We start from the raw sequence: 21730 nt of genomic DNA, 5'->3' as shown, positions 1-21730 counted from the left end.
GAATTACTTAGTGGGAAGAGGGATGAATTGTCTTGTCACCTATTGTGCTGTAGATGCTTGAAAGCCCTGTTGCACAATACCTTTAAGCTGAGCTAAGCTTTGTTAAGTTGAGCTGGGCCAGCCTAAAATAAAGCTGTGAATCTGTTTTTTTTAAAACCACACCACTATATATATTAATTCTTAGGTCAATCCTTGCTTGACATCTTTGCTTCCTCCCAGAGCTGTGGGCCAGCATTCCTTTATTAGTGAAGAATTTCTATGTGACAGAAAGTAATAAAGTAATTTGACTTGCTTTTTTTATTTTTTATTTAGTATTACTAGCATCTCTCAAAAACAATTCTCAGCTGAAAATTAAATAGGCATGAAATTAAAATTATGCTTGTTGCATATCTGTACTCAAATAAATACACATGGCATAGTATGTCCAGAACAGCAAATGTATTTTTTCTAAACCTAATAATTTCTCAAGTCATATAAAAGTGTAGTGACCAATTGCTGTTTTTAATACTAAATATTTTCAAGTTAGGTTTCTCATTTGTGGTGAAGAAATAACATGACCAGGAAAAAAAGAGTAATCTTTCTGAAAACAGAAGTATTCCACAATTCTTTATAGGCAGATCAGTCAATATCTAAATTTTAGATGAAATAAGGCTTTCTCTGTTTTATTGACACATGGACATAGCTATAGTCTTAGAAGAAAAGAAAGTTCTCTTCAAATAGCAAATATAAGTAGCACTCAAGGAATTGAAGTATTGAAGTGGATGTTGGTTCTTCTGTTGTGTTTGATGCATTTTAAGAATTTGAGATAATCTGACCTACAGTTACTATTTTTAAGACACATTTAAGAAGGTCAATATATGGTTGCCTTGTTTTAATGTGGTTAGACATTGTTTCTGCCACAGCTTTTTGATTAAGGATATATGTGTGCTATGTGTGACAATCCTTTTTGCAGGATTGCAGTAATGTTTTGTGACAGAGACTCCCTTTTTTTAGTACTTCTACAGCACCATGTACTTTTTGCATTGCTGTCAATAGTGTGTGCTCAGTTGAGATGGAGGAAACTTGAGATGGGATGAAGTTCACAAGTATTTGTCATTGTGTGGCACTACCTATGTGTATAAAAGCTTCTGGCTTCACCTTCCTTGTTCTAAGCCTAGTAATGGAAACATTCAGTGCAAGTTCATTTGTAAGCAATATTGCATTCCCAGGGTCTTCTGTTTAAACTTTCTTGTTCTCAAGACGCTATCCTCAAAACATCAAAAGAAATTTGACAGTTGCTAAACAACCTGGCCTTGTTTTTAGTTAACCTTATTTTTGCTCAGGGGATTTTGTTAGGGAGATTAGTTGTCATATCTTAGTTAATTGTTTGGAGCTTCTGTGTGGGTGTGTTAATTTGGTGCTGGAGACACAGAGAAAAAGGGGAAATAGTCTCAGAGCTGTGTTTGGGCAACTGCTTTTTTTTTTCCTTATAAGCAGAAATTGTTTTGCATGACCCCTGATTTTAATCAAACTACAGTTCGTGATGACTGGGTTATGGTGTGTCAGTCTTTCACAGTCCTACTCTGCTGTTTGTAATCTAAAAATTCTGAAATATACAGTTTTTATGAAGTGTCTGCATTTGAGTAACTCCCATCTGAGGTGTGTGTTGATAAATATCAGTGGTTCTTCCAATATTTTATGTTCTTTAAGAAGCTCCTTGAATGAAAAGTAAAATTTATGATGCTTGCCCCCCTCCCCCTCCTGCTATGTTAAAGGAATTGTTATTCACTTCAGTATCCCTTGAGCCTAATTTTCATGAAGCATTTGAGTATGTGCCTGTTGCCCCAGATGACTAATGTATTTTTTTAAAATGTCTTGTCTAGTTTTTCTTGGCTTTTGAGGGGAAAAAACTTCTAAATTTGGAACTGTCTACTGACAATTAATGTGAATCAGAAATAGAGTCTCAGTCTTGTGCTTAATTTTAGTTGATGAGTTTTGTGGAAATGTTGCTGGAGGTAGGAGAGTGTGTTGTGGTGCTGTTAGACTTCCATCACTGAGCTTGACTCTCAGTGCTGTATTACAGTGTGTTCATGGGAGGCTCATTTGGGTTTCGTGGTGTTGCTGAGGAGCTCTTTGAAGGGGGAAGTTCAGTCCATTGTCCATTTGCTGAGCTGATCCATATGGAGTTCAGATAACATGGTTATTAGTTTGTGGTAAGGATCCCAGCAGTCAGTTTAACACATCTGTTTTTGCATGTCATAATAATAAAAAAAGTCTCTATATGAAGCTGTTAGTTGAGGTTGGAAGAACCTCTCTTGGGCAGTCTCTGACACTGTATTAGAGATGTAAATGTTTTGGGAGCCACAGACCAGAAGGAAGGCAGAGTTTGGCTTTATTCTCCACCTGCCTCCTTTCTTTTTAGAGCAATGTCCCACTCCTTGTACAAATACAGTCATGTTAACTACTGTTGCAATTCAAACTTCAAACTGGCAAAAGTGATATTGAACAAGGATTTTGGTTTTTTATTAAACATACTAAAATCTTCTGGTGTCATGAGCCAGAAAGTTATGAATATGACTGTTGCTGAAATTCATGGTACTCACTCACATTTTCCATGGGTGAAGCTGCTTAAGCTGCTTTTTTCAAGTTGATTCATCTCAAATGAAGTGAGTGTCTTAGTAGATCTTCAGGAGTGTTGAGGATGCTGCTAGCATTTTTTATTTTATTAGGTGACCTGAACCTAAAGTTCCCTATAGGGAGGAAATCACAAACGTTAATCTGAAGAATTTGTCTACCCATAGTTTTTAATTCCACATAAATCCACTTTGTATATTATAATTTTAGGAACGTTTGAGTATTACCAGAAATGTTTAGAAGCTGGTTGGAATTTGCCTTAATTATTGAGAAACAGGCAAATTCTTTCAAATGATGCTGTTTACCCCACTTCAGAGTAAAGAATAAACGTCATTATGGGTGATGGTAAAATTATTTGTCCAGTCTTTGTTTATTGTTATTTCAATAGTTGAGATATGAAGGAAACTAAAATCTACTGATTTTCTTTGAAGAAGAAAATCGGTAGGAATTATCTCTGGAGTATGCTGAAAATCCATTTTTCATCCCTTAGGCTTTTTTCAGCTCTATAATTTGTGACATTTGAGTGTTGGATCATACAGAAACTCACTGCATTCAATGGACCTTGTTAGTGAACCTGATAATTTTCAAAGTTGAGTCTTAAGTTGAAAAGTGATTTCTCATTGCTACTGGGAGGTGGACTTGGAGGAGAAAGAAAACAACCCCAAAATTATTTAATTATTAAGCTGTAGCTGTAAGGAGAAAAGGAGCAAATGATAGGATGGTTGGGTAAAAAGAAGTTTATCTGCTCTATCAGTGAGGAGAACCCAAGCTGTGTTACTCATTTAGGCTGAAGTACAACCCTAGGAAAACAGTTAGCTGCTAGAGTGGTAAATCCCTGAATTGTTAACTTGAAAACTGAAAGTTTGAATTCAGTTTAAGGCATTTTATTAACTTTTGCTTTACTTTTTGGTGGGCCGGCATAACTTGGTGTTCTTTCTAGAACAGTTTGGTCTGTTTGCCCTAAAATTAAGCTTCAATTTCTGAAATAAATTGAGTATAGCTAAGTAAAAATAAAAAGTAAGCAGAAAATAGCAAAATAAAATTTACTCTACATTATGCAATATGTAAGATTTAACTTTTTCATTTTAATAATCAGTATTGCCTTTGTATTTGCTGAGTGTTGCATTAGTGAAATGACTCCTTGACTTTCATTAGTTTACTGCTCCTCACTTTTCCTTTTCAAGGTGTCACTTTCTTACTACTGTTTTAGAAGAAAAATTCTATTATGAATAAAACTATATGTTTACAATATCACTTTCATCCACATTTGGTCATTTGTGCTATTCCATGTATGTATGACTCCTGGTCTGTTTATAGCAATGATTTTGGCTGATGTCTGTGAAATTCTGTGTGAGTGGTAACTTGGAGAAAAAGGGAACTTCTTTACATTGGAATGCTTACCCTGTGAGTCGGATATTGCAAAACAGTACAGACTTTGCTGTGCTGGATTGGCACTGTGGCAGGAGAGAGGGGTAGGGAATGAAATAAGGCTTTGTAAGTTCTTTTGCTCAATAGAGCTACTTCTTGACTGGTATAAAACATTTGTTGGGGGGGCATAATGAGTATGTAGTTGGGCAGTACCATGATCAGGCTAGATTTTCTTTCTTTGGCAAAGTATTGCGCATTCAACTTAGTAGGTTATGAATTTCTGGAAAATGTTACTGCACAGTTGGTGTATTCTCTGAGGCCACTGCTCTGCTAGGAAAATTGCAAGTTTTTATGCTTTTGGTTGCGTGTGGAAGGCAGCCATGTTTATTTCAATACACCAGGTCACATAAAAATGCAGTGAAGAAAAATTGTTCTGTCTTATTACTTTTACATTTGGCAAATCAAAATGACCATTATAGGCTGTTCTGTTACTGCTGGCATGTTGGGTATTGTGTTCCTATTGTGTTGTTTTATTTTCTCCCATATGCAGTACTTTAGAAAGTGTTCTGCACAAAGATTTGCATTAAAGTAACAAAGCCAGTTAAAATACACTTTAGACATTTTAGTTTAGACTTGTCCTAGATAAATTTCTATAATTTTTACCGTTTGAAGAAGTCTTAGTTATCCCCATCTAATATCACCACCATAAACTAATCTTGCTGTTTTCTCTGTTAACAACTAATTGGTATCTGTTACTTGCTAGTATTTGTTCTTTTGAGGAAGTTCAGATTCTGATATTGTCTGTAGTTTAATGAATTTGATTGCATGTTAGCTGAGAGGTGGAACATGGAGTCATAGAAAGTATGGATAGACTTGTCACAAAGGTAATGACCTTCCTTGCCCTTTTTCTGCTGCCTAGTGTTTCTTTCCACATGCCCAGTATGTGGGCACAGAAACAGTGACTCTCCTAAAGCCCTTCCTGATTCCCAGTTCCCTCTACAGGGGCTGGAGGAGCAGACCATCTCTGAGTTCCAGCTGGTGAGCACCTGTAAGCTTCCTTTATTTTATATCTACACTGACACTTTTCAGTATGGACAAAATGAGAGTTAGGATATTGACAAGGTATTTTTGTGGCTAAAAAGAAAACATAAATGCTCTATTGGCAGTGAACTGTGTAAAGTTAACTGTCATGTGGTACAGCAGTATGTATACTGCAACTCTAATGTCTCTCTCCCACTTGTGCATTTCAGTAGAAGATTTTATGATTCTGATACTGTGCGATGTTATGAACCAAAAAAGAGTTAATTAGGCTAAGATACTTGGATGCCAGAGGATGGTGGGTAATGCACAGTCATATATTAGATTATTCTAATCAAATGGCAAGAAAATTTATTTTAGGTGGTTTCAGGTGGATGTTGTAATTGCCAGCGTAAGTTCACAGGTTTTGGAAAGGAAGGAGTTTTGGTTGGGTCTTGAAGATGGTAGGGGAGAAGGGAGGGAAACCAGGTGCTTTATTAGAGCAGTCTGATCTTTAGTTAACTCAAAATTTGAACTTCTTATACTTTCAGGATTGAAGTGATGTTAATGGAGATGCTCATTAACTTGATAATTGCTAGAAAAAGTTGACTGTATTGGAAAATGGAGTATTCTTATTTCAGCCTATGTTAAATCTGTTTTTCAAGTCCAGGATAGTTTTGAGCCTTTGTTGCAGTTCAAAGTGTCTTGGATTCAGCAGTTGGGATACAGAAACAACTTACACTAGGACTCATTTTAATGTTTTTGTAACAGAATCTCAGATCTGTAGTAGGCATTAAGTCAATTTTGAATTGGTTCCCAGACCCTTGCTCTTTGTGCTTTCTGGTGATTTTCATGCATTAGTAAGGAAGATGTGATTTTTGTTGGAAAGGTTAGGAGATAGCTGTGATATTTTAGCCTTGATTCTGACCTGCCCTATGACTTGTTAATCACTAGGGAAGACTTGCTCACACAGTTGCACCACTACAGTTTTATATAACTGTAGGGCTGATGCCCTTGTTGGCCATCTTCCAGTGAGGAGTAGCTCTTTCCAGCTTCAACTGCTTTCAAAATAATGATTAAACTGAGGAAACTCACTGTAATTGTGCAGTAAACATTTCCATGGGGAGTTCTGAAACCGAATTGGAGTATTTATAACAAAATATAAATTTCCTTATGGTGCATCAAAGATATATATCAGCAATTGCTAAATCTGAAAATATGCTAATAAGGAGTGCAAAACCAAGTCTTTGTTCCTCTTTCCTGAGGAAAGTGTAGCTAGTAAGGAAGGTCTAACTGTAAGAGGAGAAGGTGAGAAGTTGCCATGAGGAGCTGTCTCAAGGGACAGTAGTATGCTCTCTCCCTTATCAGGCCTGTTTCTGGGGTCTGGACTAATCTTGGTGATCCTGTTCTCAGGATCTCCTTTGCCAGGCATGCAGCTGGGAGATACAGAACTGGTGGCAAGTCACAGCCACCTTGGAATTGCTTGGGGTTAGGCTTTGCAAATTATCATTCAAGTGAGGGGAACCCCCCTGTTTTTAGAGGTAGACCTCTGCTTGTGGGTTGCTTTCTGGCCTTTTAAACATCCTCAGCAACTTTCCCAGACAACTTGAGCTGGCACTGCTTGCTTGGCTGGATTGTCAGATTCCTTGGTGACAGCTGTGCATTGATTTAACCACATACTAAAACCTTGCTGCCTCAGTATAAAAAGGTAATTTGGTAATATGGTTGTCATGTGTACATACAGTGTTTAAGCCCTTGACTTGTTTGAAGTTCCTAAAATTCTTGTTCCCCAGAGTATCATCTACTTTGGTCTTGTAAGCTTTCCAACAGTAAGCAGCAGTTCAGCAGTCCTTTTGTATGCTCATTCCTGAAGTTTGGGTACAGATCCAAACATAAAGTGCTATTATGTGTAAAACAGAATGGAGGTCTGGGTGGTGAACCCACACCTGTAATTACCCTGCACCATCAGCGTGCATTTATGGCCAGCTCTGTAAAGGCAGGTTTCGCCTGTCCTAGTCACATGAGGCAGTCAGCATTGCTGGAGCAGCCATGATGAGTTCTTAAGCAGCTGAGGTAGGACAGGGTTCCTGATGGATGGAGCGTGTGGGTGGACAGTCTGGGAGGACTGCAGGTCAGAGAGGCCCAGGGGCCCCTCTTGAGGAAACTGCTGCCTGGCAGCATTTGCCTATCGGGGCCAGCTGGAGGTGGGTGTGACTTGCTGCAGCTGCGCTGATACTCCTGCAGAGCCCTTGGTGACTCGGTACTGGGGCTGGGCACTGCGTGACTTGGGGGCATGCTGCTGAGCTGATAGATCATGTGGGGTTCAAGTCTGCACAGTGAATTTGAGGGGCTTGTTTTTGGGCTGGATAGAGTTGGCTTCACAATATTTTATTGATATAATAGGTATGTTGTTGGCTCTTACACATGTTTGGGAAATGCCTGTTAGATTTAGGTGTAAATACACCTGGCGGTGTATTTAGGCCACTACAGAATCTAAAAATCACCATGTATGTCTTGAGCATGCTGAACAAAGTGTAGTGATACTGCAGCTGTGGTACAGGATTAATTAATTAATTTACAGGTAAATTAAATGCATTGGTGCTTTCTAATGTTTTGAAGGGACTGTTCAAACAAAGCCGTCTGGTAAATTTTCATCTCAAGTTTTTTCCTTGAAAAAGGGAGATGATTTTACCTCTTAGCAGAAATTAATTAAAATACGTCTGTGTTGAACAACCTACAAAAATACATTAAAAAGTTTTAATAATTTTTACCTCAGTAGAATGATACAGTAAATAAATACTAAAAAAATTGCTAAACAGCTATTTCCCTACATGATCAGTGTCTTAAAAAAATTGAGAATGTTGGTGTAGCTGTGGAGCACAGCCTCGTAATTATGATATACTACGTATATCTTGGGGGGGGGGAAATCAAATGCATCTATACATGGGGTTTTGTTGTTGTTAGGCATGTGCATCACAAGTGTGTCATGGTTGTTAGTATTGCTTTGACAAGCCTAACTTGCCCCCATGCTAAGTCATTCTGCCTGGCTCTGAGCATGCAAGATACTTTTGGTGTAGGATTATGGTCTAGCTTTTGAAAACTGTATTTGAGTATGAGACTTACTCTATTATCCTTACTTTTTTCCCCTTATATCTTTACAGAGAATAACATACAGTTTTAGCCAACATAGTGTAGGGAAAGGTTTTGAGGTAGTGCTGGTTCAGGTTGCAGTAACTCATGTTTGTGCAAATTGACCTTTAATCTTTATAGAATACTGAACAGTTTGGTGGTGGTCTACCTCTTTTTGCTTTTTTGTGGTGGACTGTCTTTCAATCCTGCAGGGTTAAAGGTGGGGAGAAAGAAGTTTGAAATTGCAATTTTGTCACTGCTTGTGTAGTTAGAAGGCTCAGAAGACAAAATTTGCATTCTAATGGCTCTCATTTTGCACCATACTGTGTCATTTACTCGTGTTCTGTGTGTGTAGCTCAGAAGACTTTGAAACAATTATTTTTTATGACTCCATTCACTCCTACCTATCAGTCCTTTACTGTTCTTTACTGTAATTGCCCATAAGATAAAGTCTTTGCCATTTTCAAATCACTTTGACTTCTTATTTACTATGAATACTAGATTGCTATACAACTTGTGAAGCTAGTGTTACTTCATGTAGTACCCCTGGGTATTGAGAAATTTCTCAGTAGGGAAAGGGAAAGTAAAAGCTGGGAGAATGTTATATTTGCAATATCTTGGTTTTTTCCTGAAATGTGTAAGAAAATTACTTAGTTTGGTGCGATTTATGTGAACATTTGGAACTTTAGAAAAATCCCATCTAGAATAATGGAAAAGTTTTTACTTGCTTAAGAATTTTTGAGAAATGGGAAGCCTTAAGAGCAGGAAATTTAAAAGAAGGTTGCAGTGTGAAATGGGTATTCTTGTTTAATTGTAGATGGAACTGTTCAGGTGACTTGAGCTTAGGCACAAACACAGATCTAAAAGATGATGAGAATTATCTCCTTTCTTGTTTCAGCTGTTCAAGTGTTTTCACATTGAGGAAAACCAAGTTGCCTTGAAGAGTAGTTGGTAGGGATGCCAGAAGCAGGTGGCCCATTTGGGAAGTGCTGCTTTTGGTGTTCTAGATGCCAGTGCCTTTATTGCAGAGACTGAGGTGCAGGAAAATTTAGTCTGCTCAGTATGCATAAACAGAAATAGTTGCCTAGAACTAATAACAAGTAGTCTCAAAAGAAAACAACAGTTTTAAGAAAACAGCATTGCTTCAGTAAACTTAAAACCTGATTTTATGCATCTAACCATGTAGGCTGTTGATAAGCCTATTTAAATTTTCTGATCTAAGGTTGAGGAGAAAATGTCTGTTAGTTTCTGAATTGGCATGTTAGGACTATTAAAAGCATCAAAATTATAAAGGCTGTTTGTTTGCTAGTAATGAAATAAAATTTGAAAGTTTGTCGATTCACTGGTCTTACTGGATTACTCGCAATTATAAAATCAAAGTAAGTTTTATGCTATGTGAAAAAAAAAAAAATTTGCATGTGGTCTCTTGAAATACTTCTGCTTCTGAACTATGGTTCACCTGGCTGTGATCCAGATTTTGGACAACTTTCCTTTTCCCTTTTCTTTGCCCTTCCACCTCCATAGAATGCAGATGGTTGATTACTTTGAAATCATGCGTGGTGAATAGTCTTCATCTTTTCTTTCAGGGACCAGTTACTCTCCACAAGAAAATTCACACAACCACAGTGCTCTTCATAGTTCAAATTCCCATTCTTCTAATCCCAGCAATAATCCAAGCAAAACTTCTGATGCAGTGAGTATTTGTGATTGATTTTTATCAATGTGTTGCCCTGTTCATACACCCCATATTTTCATAATTTTGTCTAAGACAGGCAGCATATACATTGTGCTTGAGTTTTCCAACATCAGTCTTTATTTTATAAACACTCTGTAAACCCAACCTGCAGTTGTTATATGTTTTAAAACTATTGTAATTGGTAATCATTAGAGCTTTGAGTTACCTGTTGTTCATTTTAAAATATTAGATTATTTTAATGACATAGAAACAGAAATATTTTCCATTAAATTTGTGGTAAATCTAGGGTAGACAGTGTGATTTTACTTACTTGAAATGCATTACGTATTGTGAATTTTAGTCACTTCAGCATCAAAGTTTTAGTAGTTGCAGTGGTGTTTTTAAAAAATTGCCCAAAATTAAAATTGCTAAGTTTGTGATCAGTGGAAAAATTTTGGAAAGATAATAATTCTGAGGATGTTGTAAGGTGAAGGAAACTAAGGTTATCAGTATTAACCTTACTGTATACCACTAAATGTACTACTAGATTTTGTTAAGGGGTTTGATGGGAATAAAGGAAACCATTGCAGAATGCAGCAGGAGGATACTGGTCATGTGTTCAAGCTGTCATTTAGAGGTGGTGGAACGCAGTGATATGGGTACATAAAAGGTGCCATGTAGTTTTAAAAACAATGAAAGATACTAAATTTGTATATCCAAACTCTCAAGTAGACTTTTGTCCAACACTGTTTTGTTTTAAAGGCTTATGATTCTGCGGATGATTGGTCTGAGCACATCAGCTCTTCAGGCAAAAAATACTACTACAACTGCCGGACAGAAGTTTCACAGTGGGAAAAACCAAAAGAGTGGCTGGAAAGGTATATGTTTGTATTTGTTTTAATTGTATAAAGAACAAATATTCTTAAGCACATTTCAGAGCACTTGAGCTTATCTAATAGATTACTGCTATAAAAGATTGTGCTTTAAGTCTGCTGTGTTCCTACCCTTACCATGACCTCTAGCACCTCTTTTATCCCTTGACAATCCAGAGCCTGAGAGGGAAGTATGGTTGGTTTGTGTGGAGATGATTTGTTGGGGGAGTTTTGTTGTTTGATTGGTTGGTTTGGTTTTTGTTTTGTTCTGGGGTTTATTTGTTTGTTTTTGTTGGATTTTTGTTTTAGTTTTCTGGTTGAGTGTTGTTTTAAATGTTTTGTTTCAGGGTGGGTTTTTTGGGTGGATTTTATTTTGGACAAGATTCGTGACCTGAGCTGGTATATTGTGGGCTTCAGCAAGCACGCATGTAAGGAAGCAGTGGCTGGGGTTTGCTAACCCCACCTGTAGCAGCAAGCACTTAACAGTTTAATTCATCTCATGTAATTTATAGAAACTGGTTTATTATTAGATAATATACGTTTTTACCTAACTTTTGTTTTCTTTTCTTCAGAGAGCAGAGACAAAAAGAAGCAAGCAAAATGTCAGTTAACAGTTTTCCAAAAGATAGGGATTACAGAAGAGAGGTGATGCAGGCGACAGCTGCCAGTGGGTTTGCCAGTGGAAGTATGTGGTTTTTTTACAGCAATATATTCTTGCCTTGCTTGCATTACTGTTTTCTTTTCCAAACTTCAAAAACTATAAAAAAATCCCTTTCCTTAGCTATGTATGAAAAATCCCTTTTCATATATAAAAGCCAAATGGGTAGCACAGTTAACTCTCACAAATGTGGTTTCTTTAAATAACTTTACTAGTGCAACATTTGCTTAATGCTTTTCATGGTTCTCCTCCTTTTTGTGGCTTTTACTGTCGAGTTCAATTATCTTCATGGGTAGTTACTTAAACAACTTGCATCATCTGTAATTTAGTTGGACTGTTGTGATCATTGAGACCTGCTAATGTCATATTCTGACCTTAAAAATAAAGATTTCACATCTAAAATAATAACCTAATTCAATGGATTTTTATATCAGGGTTTTCAGAGGCATGTGTGTGTTATTGAGAGCATTTTTACCTCACCAATACTCTTAGCAAAATTTTCCCTGGACTGTAAATTTATGTAACTTAGAGATTTTTATCCTGATACCTAGCTTTAATCTTTGTCAGTTTTCTTCTGGAAAATAGTTGTACTGTAAGATCCTGTCTGTATCCTCATGTAGTTTGGATAAATTTGTAGCATAGTTCTCAGGGTAGTTTAAAAGCAGAAGCCAAAGGATTATTCTTCTACCCACGCTCTTGGGATTTGACAAGGTGATGTATAAAGGGGTATTTTTCTGTGTAAACTGAAACTTACTGTGTATGCTAAAATATACTGGATGCTGCAAAAAGATAGCAGTCATGCATAATGCAGTGAGTATTTGTTTTGTGACAGGTGAAAATGTAAGAATCTATAGAAGAATTACTCTCTGTTTACTTGGTATGTTCTCTGAGTAGCATATTTTAGTCTATCATCATGTGACCAGTGCAGATGAGTCATTCATTTAATATATATAAATGCCTTGAATTAACTGTAAGTAAGCTTGTTGTAGTAGTACTCAAGTGACATGGAGAGGAATTCTTTGAAGGCGTAGAATGCGAAACTATTAAATGATACTTGATGTTCAGGGATTTTAATGAACAAAAGAAAAACGGCATAAATTATCTCTTCACACTAAATACAAGATGGAAATAATAGATCTTGATTTAGATCTTTTTAGGAGACTTCAAAAGTTAACTTGACTGTAACACTCATTATAAAGCAGCCTTTCATCAAAATACAGTACTTAACTGGAGCTCTAAATCAAGCAAAGGTCAGAGAAAATGCATTTTGTCAGTGAGTAGAATTAAATTTTGCCTTTTTGATGCTGATTTACTTGAAGCTTTTTTTAATCATAAGAAGTTTAATCAGCTCTAGTTGTTGGTGTGCAGCTGTATTAATCAGTTACTGCAATCTTAGACTTGTTTCTAATTTAATCCTTTTTTTTTTGTTTTTGTTTTATTGCAATGTTACTTGGGGAATCCTGAAAAAAGTGGAAGACAAGCATTCCAGTGACACCAGCAGTATGCTCCCACAGAATATTTTATCTCAAACGAGCAGGCACAATGACAGAGACTACAGACTGCCAAGAGCAGAGACTCACAGTAGTTCTACTCCAGTACAGCATCCCATCAAAACAGTGGTTCATCCAACTGCTACCCCAAGCACTGTTCCTCCTAGTCCATTTTCTCTACAATCTGATCACCAGCCAAAGAAATCCTTTGATGCTAATGGAGCATCTACTTTATCAAAACTGTCTACATCCGCATCTTCCATCCCTGCACAGAAAACAGAGAGAAAAGGTATGTCTAATGAAATTCCCTCTAGTATTCAAGACAATGTGTGGCATTACATTGCTTGTTCAAAGTATGTTAGTACTAGAATTTAAAGATTTTTTTCCTTCTTGGTTGTGTGTGCTTTTAGAACCTGATTACTGTTTTGATATGTTTACTTACCCCCAAACCCAATTTGCTGTGCCTTGTAGAACTTCAAATTGACACTGTGATATTTACTATTTATGGCCTTATTCTGCAAATTAACATTTCAAATGTATTTTTGTAGAGCATATTTTAATTCTTGTTTTCTCTCTTGTTGTTTTGGATCTTTGCCATTTATTTGAGTTGTCATGTAGTTACACAATTTGAAAGTCATTTTGGACCATTATGTTTTATGAACTGCTGTTATTGTTTGGAATGCCAGTGTCAAACCTTTCAATCAACACAAGCACAGTTCTTACACAAAGCGAGAGTTTTCTACATTTTCCTAAGAGCTAATCTGTTTTGATCTGCATCTTGAGAAATATTGGATCTTCAATTCTAAATCTGATAGTATGTGTTTCTTTTACCTGATGATACCTGGTAGATCCAGTTACAATCGAGCAAAGATCAGGACTTCACAGTGCGCTGTTTATGACCTCTCAGACCTCTGTCTTTTTGTTAGATTTATTTCATTATTAGAGATGAAGAGCTCAAGAAGATTGTGAGAATGAGATGTGTGTCATTAATGATAGTGGGTTACTTTGGTGTAGTTTTCAGAGTGGTAGTGTGTAAGAAAATTCTATTTTGAAGGCTTTGGGAGGGAGAAAATAATTTTTGGTAATCATGTTGTGTTTTAATTTAAAATATTGTGTACTTAATATGTAATTGAATTCTTTTTTTGAAAGATGGATTGTTGCCCTGTCCATACTTGCAAGTTGGCCTAGTTAAATAGTTTTAAAAAGAAGACCAAAAAAGACTCTGGTCTGACACTAGTCTTGTGCTCTGTGTTTGTTTTCGACTCTTCCATTTTTGTTTATTAAAGAGTTCCAACTTCTATACAGACTTAAGAACAGCTGGCCACACAAAATATTCGAAACTGACAAATACTGTAAGGTAATTGTGCATGTAAAGAAATACTTTTACATTTTTTCTTGACACTTTGTGCAATTTTTACATAACCTGGGTTATTAATACTGATTGTGAACTACAGAGGAACAGGTTATTTTCAGCAAGCCTTTTCCTATTCAACACAGTAAAGGACAAAGTAAGGTGTACTAGTTCCAGCATGGTTCTTGTACTGAGTGCAGTAGTTACCTGCTTCAGTTAAGCCTCGATTTTCTGACTGCAGTTTGATGCACTTGTACACATTACAGTGCAGAACATCCGTGTCAGGTGTTCTTTCCTTTAGTGTATCTACTCCATTTCCATTTCTATATTTAAAATACACTTAAACCCCCTCTTATTATTACTCAATTCTGGCATGTTCTTGATGCCCATTTGGTGTGTGATCAGATTTCATACTGGGTATTCTTTTGCTGCTTAACTGCACATCTTCATTAATTGAAGAGATGACTCTTACAGAAATTGAAGGAACTTCCCATCCTGACAACTGCTGCAGATGTTGGCAGAGAGTTCATGTATTTCTTACATACAACATTAATTTGAGGACATACAGCTGGGAATAATATTGAAAACAATTACACAGGGCAGTCTTGTAAATCTAGATATTAGAATCCATGGATAGTTCCATATTAAATAATTTACTGAATTTCTGTATTCTTAGATAGGTATTTTTTAAATTTTTTATGGGCTAAATGAATAGATTCTCTGTAATAATCATGCCTCATTGATCTGTTTCATGGCACTTGACTGTGAGCAAATACTGTACTGAGCTTCAGAAAAGGGTCAATTACAGAAAATTAGTAAATAATTGAAGAATTAGAATAGGTAAATGTTGGGCTTGAAATTCTTACTGTAGAAAATGTGAGTTTTACACGTTGCTTTACTTCTTGTACAGAAACAGAAGACTTCAGTGTGGGTGCTGTCATGATAAAAGCTCATCAAACAGTACATTCAGTTGACTTTCCTTTTTCTGGTGAATGTTGGACTGTCTTTTTAAGAAATTAAACCAGTAAATTTTCCGTAGCATTTTACATATCTAAATTTTTTAGAAGGGAAGCAGCAGTGCTTTGGATGATTTACTGTTACTCATTCTCTCAGGTGACTCTGAACCTGTAGTACTAGAAGTATGCAGTTTATTAAATGTTTTTTGTAGCTGTTTTACAAATTGAAAATACAGTAATTGTCCTGAGACACTCAGTTCAAACTATCTTCTAAAAGTTTTTGCAGAACTGAAAAATAGTTTGAGAGGTTTATGTTTACAGTAGTAAACAAATAGCCTTTGATCTTCTTTTTCTGTTCACTGACTATGCCATCCCTCTCTCTTTCTAAAAAGAGGTAAAACTGTTTTTTGCCTAAAAAAATAGGTTGGTCCAATGACTGAATAATATGTGCAGTAGTCCTTCCTTAAATGAATTCTTGCTTCTTGTGAATGTGTTGCTGGCTGCCTCATCCCAGCATATATGTACCACTATTTTAATAGTTCTGATTTCAGTGTGTATTTTTTTAAGAAGTAATAGTTTTGAACAGAAGAACAACAGAAAAACACAAAACCCAACGACAATGCTTTTTTCAGCTCAATCTCTTTTGCTGCAGGGGTATGTTGTAGTCCCACAAGGAGATTGAATAAAATCCCTGGCTGAACTATAGCTCAGCTGTTAGCAGTAGTCCTCTGCCCTCAATGGCTGGCAGTAGTGGAGAGTTCCTGGGGAACTATTTGACCTCTACCCTTTGGTTTGAATGTTCCAGTCAGAATCTGCTGCTTCTGTTTGTGCTCACTGTGAGTGCTTTATGCAGGTAAAGTGTGGGGTTGCTTTTCCTACTTTTTGGCTGCTTTATCTGTAGGGCACATCGCATTTTCCTATTTCTAATTCAGAATGAAATGTTGCATTGTCCATATCTTAACAGTGTGTCTGTCTGTAGGATACTGCTTCTCACACCTTTCCTCCAAGTCCCATCAAGGCAGCACTTCTGTTTCTAGTGCAGCAATACTCTAAAACTTTTATGAGGGCACGGCAAGCTGGCCAGTGCAATGCTGGATGGGCTGTGACTCCAGTGCTTCTTTTCCTTTTCTCACCCTTGTGGTTTTCTTGTAACACTTGCTAGCTTTAGTGGTCAGTTATTAACATTGCTTCTGGTATTGTTGCATCTTCTTTGGCTGAGTTTTGCAGTTCCAAGTACATTACTCAATTCGTATGTCGGTTAGAAAAAGTTACATGTGAGAAAATTAGTTTCTTCCAATACTTAATGCTTGTTTGCTGAACATTGCTGTTACATTTGTCTGGACAGCAGAGGTAAAATACAAAAAAAATTCAGTTTTAAGACTGGAGTAATCCAAATGTGAGAAATAGGGATTTTTTTTTTTTTTTTTGTATTTTAGGTAATTTGAGTTGTTTTGAGACTCTAGTTGCTGTTGTTACTATAGTTTCATTTGGCCAAATGTGTTTACAGAATGCATTGCTTTTAAATATTTATGTATTTTGGCTGTGGCTTACAGTCCTTAGTAGATCAGAACTGAACTGTAAAACAGATAAATGTGACTGTCAGTGCTCAGAGAGCTTAGTTGATGGACTGTACACTCCAGGTGCTTCAGCACAGAAAATGTGTTATGACTCTTAATCGTGAGCAGAAAATGAAGCAATTCTGTTAGCTGTTCTGGGTAGTAGTTTTTTAATCAGTGAAGCAGAGATGAGTTCTATAGGGCGACAGGATACAAATTTCTAGAATTTTGTAATGTAGTTTTTCTCCTACTGAGAGCACACTGTGAGAGCACTAGTGCCTAATAGTTGCTAGCAGTGCAAAGATAACAGCTCAAGCTCACAAGAGAGTGAGGTAATATTATAGTGTTGACTCCAAAGGACTTGGGATGCATTTGTTTTGTTTTAAATGGGATAATACATCAGCAGTAAAAGCTATAGGAACACTCAGAGTCATTTTAATAATTTAGGAATCATCTAGTCAACAGTAGTTGGTAATCACATGTCATTAAGAGTAAGTCTTTGTTGCTATAAATCAGAGTAAGAACAAGCTAATATATAGCATTAATTTAAAGGTAGTCATACAGGGAGTGCAAGTATGTTAGCTGTCAGAAAGAGGGCTGTGAAGTCCTTTATTCACAAAAAAGGCATTTCCCAGTTTTGTTCTTTTCTCCCCATCCACTTCTCTGTCACGCTCGTGTGCCTGATGAGCTCGGCACACCCTGGTCAGGAGGGAGAGTAAGCAACTTCCAGGTGCTCACAGGCCTCCAGCAGCACAGCACAGGTGTGGGACTGGCTGTGTCAAACCTCTGCATTGAAGCAGAGTAGCTGAACAGTCAGAAGGCTTCCATTTCCACCCCCTTGCATTCAAGTCTTGTAGGCTCAGGCTTGCATTTCATCATGTCAGTCCTGGCAGATCAGCTGTTTGCTTAGGTGCAAAAATTCTTGTCATAATGGGCAGAGATTGGTGATGGCAAGATTCTGTAGTGTGTTTATGTACTGACTCAAACTGAGAAGATAAGGGTGCTTAGAAAAAAAAAATGAGGATCATTTTGGCACAACTGCTGAAAATTATCTGTTTTCTGGTTTTTTTCTGAAAGGATTGTTTCGCCATTATTTAACAATCATTTAATAACCATTTATTTGGCCATTATTTAATAACCCATTATAGGTTGTTAAAAAATTCCCACTGCTTGGAAGAATCACACCAGAATGTTCCCATTATGACTTGACCTGGTGTTTCTACTTCAGCAAAAACTTTGGCAAACCTCTTCACAAAACTTAAAACAAACTGCGTCTTGTGTCATACAGGTTCTTGTCATGTGAAATTCTGACTGATAACTTGGATTTCTTTCTTTTTTGTCCAAAAGATGTGATTGTGGGTCACACTCCTAGCAGAGAGGGTTAAGAATAGAAAGCTCTTCCCTAATCATTGTGGTTTTCAAAAATAATTTTTATTATAAAAAGGTTTTTTGCTGCTCCATTTTAATGTTACCGAATTAATAGTTCTTCCCATTAAGTTAATGTCCAAATCTAATGGTGTTTCTTTTTGCCATCTGCTTACTTTGTTTTCCTCTGTGGGTTTATTTTGGTCAATTTTTTTTTTCCCACGTGAATGAAGTTGATGGACCAGAAAGTTGTTTAGTTCTATAATACAGGTCTGTATGTAGGCTGCATCTAATAAACTTACTTGCATAATTGTCAGAAAGCAAACTGTATTTTCACGTTATTGCCACAAAGGGAATGGATTTTTTGAGTTTTTTTAAAAGCTCCACATATTGGGACTTTATTGTGCATAGCTTATAATGGAGAAATTGGTGCAAAGTCATGTTTTTAAAATCACAAAAACTTATTTTAAAAATGATCTAATTTTCTTTTTTTTTCTTTAGTTATTCAGAGGAAGAGATAAAACAAATTTTATTTAATGAAGTTCTTACAACTTGAAGAGATCGCAGTATGCTGTATTGTAGTTTTAGTTTTTGGGCTTTTTTTTTTTAAAAAGCTTTCCTTGGGACTTGCATGATAAAAGCTGAAGTTTTAGGTGAGGTTAGAGTCATTTGCACAGCATTTGTTTTGAAATTGATGTTGACAATGAGGAGGCTGCAGCCTTGCCCTGTTCCACTTATTAAGCCATAATCTGTGCTGTAAAGCCTGCAAAAGTCTCAAATTGTTATAAAAATTTCTTTATAAGACGTGGATTAATTTTGCATTTTGTGTTGGTAGAAGTCCAGTTGTCATTTCAAAATTAGTTTGATGCTTAATGATTCAGGTTAGGTTTATGAATGACTGCCACATAATCCAAATCCTTATTTTGCAATAATAGTGTAGATTGCTTGTCAAGGACCGTGAATTGATGTTGACACAGGTGTAGGGACCGGTGTATCAGAATTGTAAAACTACAGGATTTAAATTTGTGGAGATGTTTAACTTTTCTCAGCATGCTATGTTCATCTTGACTGTGTTTCGTGATGTTTGAGGGCTTCAAGTGCACTTAAGAACCACAGGATTGTATTATTAACAGCCATTTTTAAAAACTCTAATAAACTAAAAAATAGTGTTTTAGATGTTGGAAAGTAAACTTAATTCTTTGGCAAAATAAACAATGAAATAGTCTCTCAGAAAAAGGGAATTAAGGAGGAAAAGAAAGGGAGTGAGGAGTTTCTGCTTCTATTTATAGTAAAAGCAGGGGAAATCTATACACCCCAGTGAGTGATATCTGAGGGTTTTTGTCAGACAAATATTTCATCTTGAGGAGTTCTGGCTAGTTTAATTAACTTCAAAAGGCAAAACTTGCAGGCTCTGTACAGCATCATAAATTAAACCAGGTTTTAAACTTCGTAGTTACATAACTCAAAAATGGATGTGGAAGTATTTAGAGGCTTTGTTTTGTTGGCAGCATTCTAGGATTTAGTATCCTGTCTGAGCTGTGAAGTAAGATAGATGGGTTTAAATTAAGCTAAAGAAAGTTGTGATTATATACAACTAATTTGTAGTCTGTATTTTTAACATGCTAGTTTCCATCACAGAGGGGTTTCTCTTTGTGAAGAAGAGGTAAAGATCACAGGTTGAGATGAGAGCAATTTACTGGAAACGGCAATGAAATAAGAAATGAACAGTAAAAGCAACAATATTAAAAGCAGCAATATTATTAGAAGAGTGTACAAGAGAGGTGAGAAATTCACCTATGAACTAAAGCTCAGCATGGGGGAGCTGCAATATGGGAGCTGCTGCCACCTTCTCCCACTGGAGAAAGGCTCCCTTCCCCAGCCCTGGCAGTGAAGTGAGGTGGATCAAAATAACTGCCCTTCCTGGCTGCTGCAGAAATTAACCCTGTTAATTAACGTCCTGGCCAGATCCAGGACGTTATCCACCCCCTATTCTATACCACCTACATCATGCCCAGATCCTACACCTTCCACCTGGTGTGCTCCTGGCTAATTGCAAGATGTATCAGAATCTCCTGATTGGTATATCTGAAGCAGTCCATACTCACTGTCCACAATAGTTATAGCCTACAGTGACAGTGTCATTCAGCAGCCAGAGTTTTAAAATTCAACATTACAGACTGTTCTCACAATACAATCAAATCCCCTTGAGGTACACGTAGTGTTTCCTTATCCCTCTGCATTACCCACCAAGTGCACCCAGGTTCTTGAGCAGAAACATGGATGGGTTTGCCTACCCTGTGTATGGGTTTTGCCTTTGCTTGAGGAAGGAGTAATCCAAACTGTCTTGCCTAACACGTTCTTCAGGTGCACCACAGGGACTTAATCCCTTTCTGTGGTACATGAAAGTTTTGTTTGGACAGGGTTTTCTCACTTAGTGGAGCTTCTGGTGTTAACTAACTAGGTGGCCTTGGCTAGATTTATCTCCCAGTGTTTGAATGCCCTACCACTTACTGCTTTCGATGTGGTTTTTAACAGTCTGTTGTACAGATCAGTTTTCCCAGAGGCTGGTGTGTGATATTATATATCCACTCAATACTGTGGCCCAGGTGTCTCTGAGGCTGTTTTTGAAATGAGTCCCATTGGCTGATTCAGGTCTTTCAGGGTACCATGCTGCTACAGGACTTGCTTTTCAAGGCCTGAGGTGGTGTTCCAGGCAGTGGCCTAAGGCACAGGGTATGTCTCCTGCCATCCAGTGATTGTTCCTGTCATTTGTAAGCATGTAGAGCTTGCTGTGGTGGATTTGTGGAAGTGTGATACAGTCAATCTGCCAGGCTTCCCTGTACTTTTCACCATAGTCCATTGAACCACAGGGGCTTTACCCGCTTGGTCTGCTTGATCGCGGTGCGTGGTTTGCAGTTGTGGATAACCTGTGAGATACTGTCCATGGTTAACTCCAGCCCTCAGTCGTGAGCCTGTCAGTGTGTTGCATCTCTTTCCTGTTGATGTGAGGTGCCATGAGCCCACTGAGGCAGAAATAAATAATTCACCTTTATGTTGCCAGTCCAGATGCATCTGAGACACTTTAAGCTTGGCAGCTTGGTCCCCACCCCTCTCCTGTTGAGGTGTTCTTCAGTAGCCCAGCTCTCAGGTACAGAGAGCATCGGCATGACAGACTCCCACAGTGAACTTCCCTACCCGAGCAATTATGTCTTGCCACTGTACAGCAGCCCAGGTGGTTTTCCCTCTCCAGTGCCAATTGGTCTTTTTCCATCAGTCCAGCCACCCCCACAGAGCATTTGCAACTGTCTGTAACTCATTGTAGAGGTAGAGTGTTGGCCATTTTGTCTCATTCAGTGATATCTAAAATCAGCAGGATGGCTTTCAGCTGTACAACCTGACTTGATCCACTTTATCCCTCAATAGCTTCTGTGGCTTGCCTCATAGGAGTCCAGCAGCTTTCCATTTTCAGGTGTGTCCCTACAATACAACAGGAGCCATCGGTGAAGAGACTATCACTTTTCATTTGGTAGTAGCTGATTATGTGATATGGTCTCTTCAGCACATGTCACCTTCTCCTCCTCCTCTGATGATGATAGTTCAAAATTTTCACCTTTGGGCCAGTTAGTGAAGACTTCCAAGATCCAAGAGTGATTGGGGTTTCCTGATTGAGTTTGCTGTGT

General features: G+C 37.4%; 1 protein-coding gene across 6 annotated transcripts in view; it reads left to right on the top strand.

The window, feature by feature from the left end:
• Positions 1-21730, top strand: part of WAC (WW domain containing adaptor with coiled-coil) — a 57641-nt gene that overhangs the window by 10857 nt on the left and 25054 nt on the right. For all 6 annotated transcript variants that reach the window (XM_077173579.1, XM_077173560.1, XM_077173577.1 and 3 more), the window contains exons 4-7: positions 9714-9820; positions 10565-10680; positions 11247-11359; positions 12803-13111. In XM_077173579.1, coding sequence (XP_077029694.1) covers positions 9714-9820; positions 10565-10680; positions 11247-11359; positions 12803-13111 — 645 coding nt within the window. The remainder of the gene's footprint in view (positions 1-9713; positions 9821-10564; positions 10681-11246; positions 11360-12802; positions 13112-21730) is intronic.

The sequence above is a fragment of the Agelaius phoeniceus genome, chromosome 1 (genome assembly GCF_051311805.1).
Source record: "Agelaius phoeniceus isolate bAgePho1 chromosome 1, bAgePho1.hap1, whole genome shotgun sequence".
NCBI lineage: Eukaryota > Metazoa > Chordata > Aves > Passeriformes > Icteridae > Agelaius > Agelaius phoeniceus.
The sequence above is the reverse complement of the archived record's forward strand: the minus strand, read 5'-3'. Positions and strand labels throughout refer to the sequence as shown.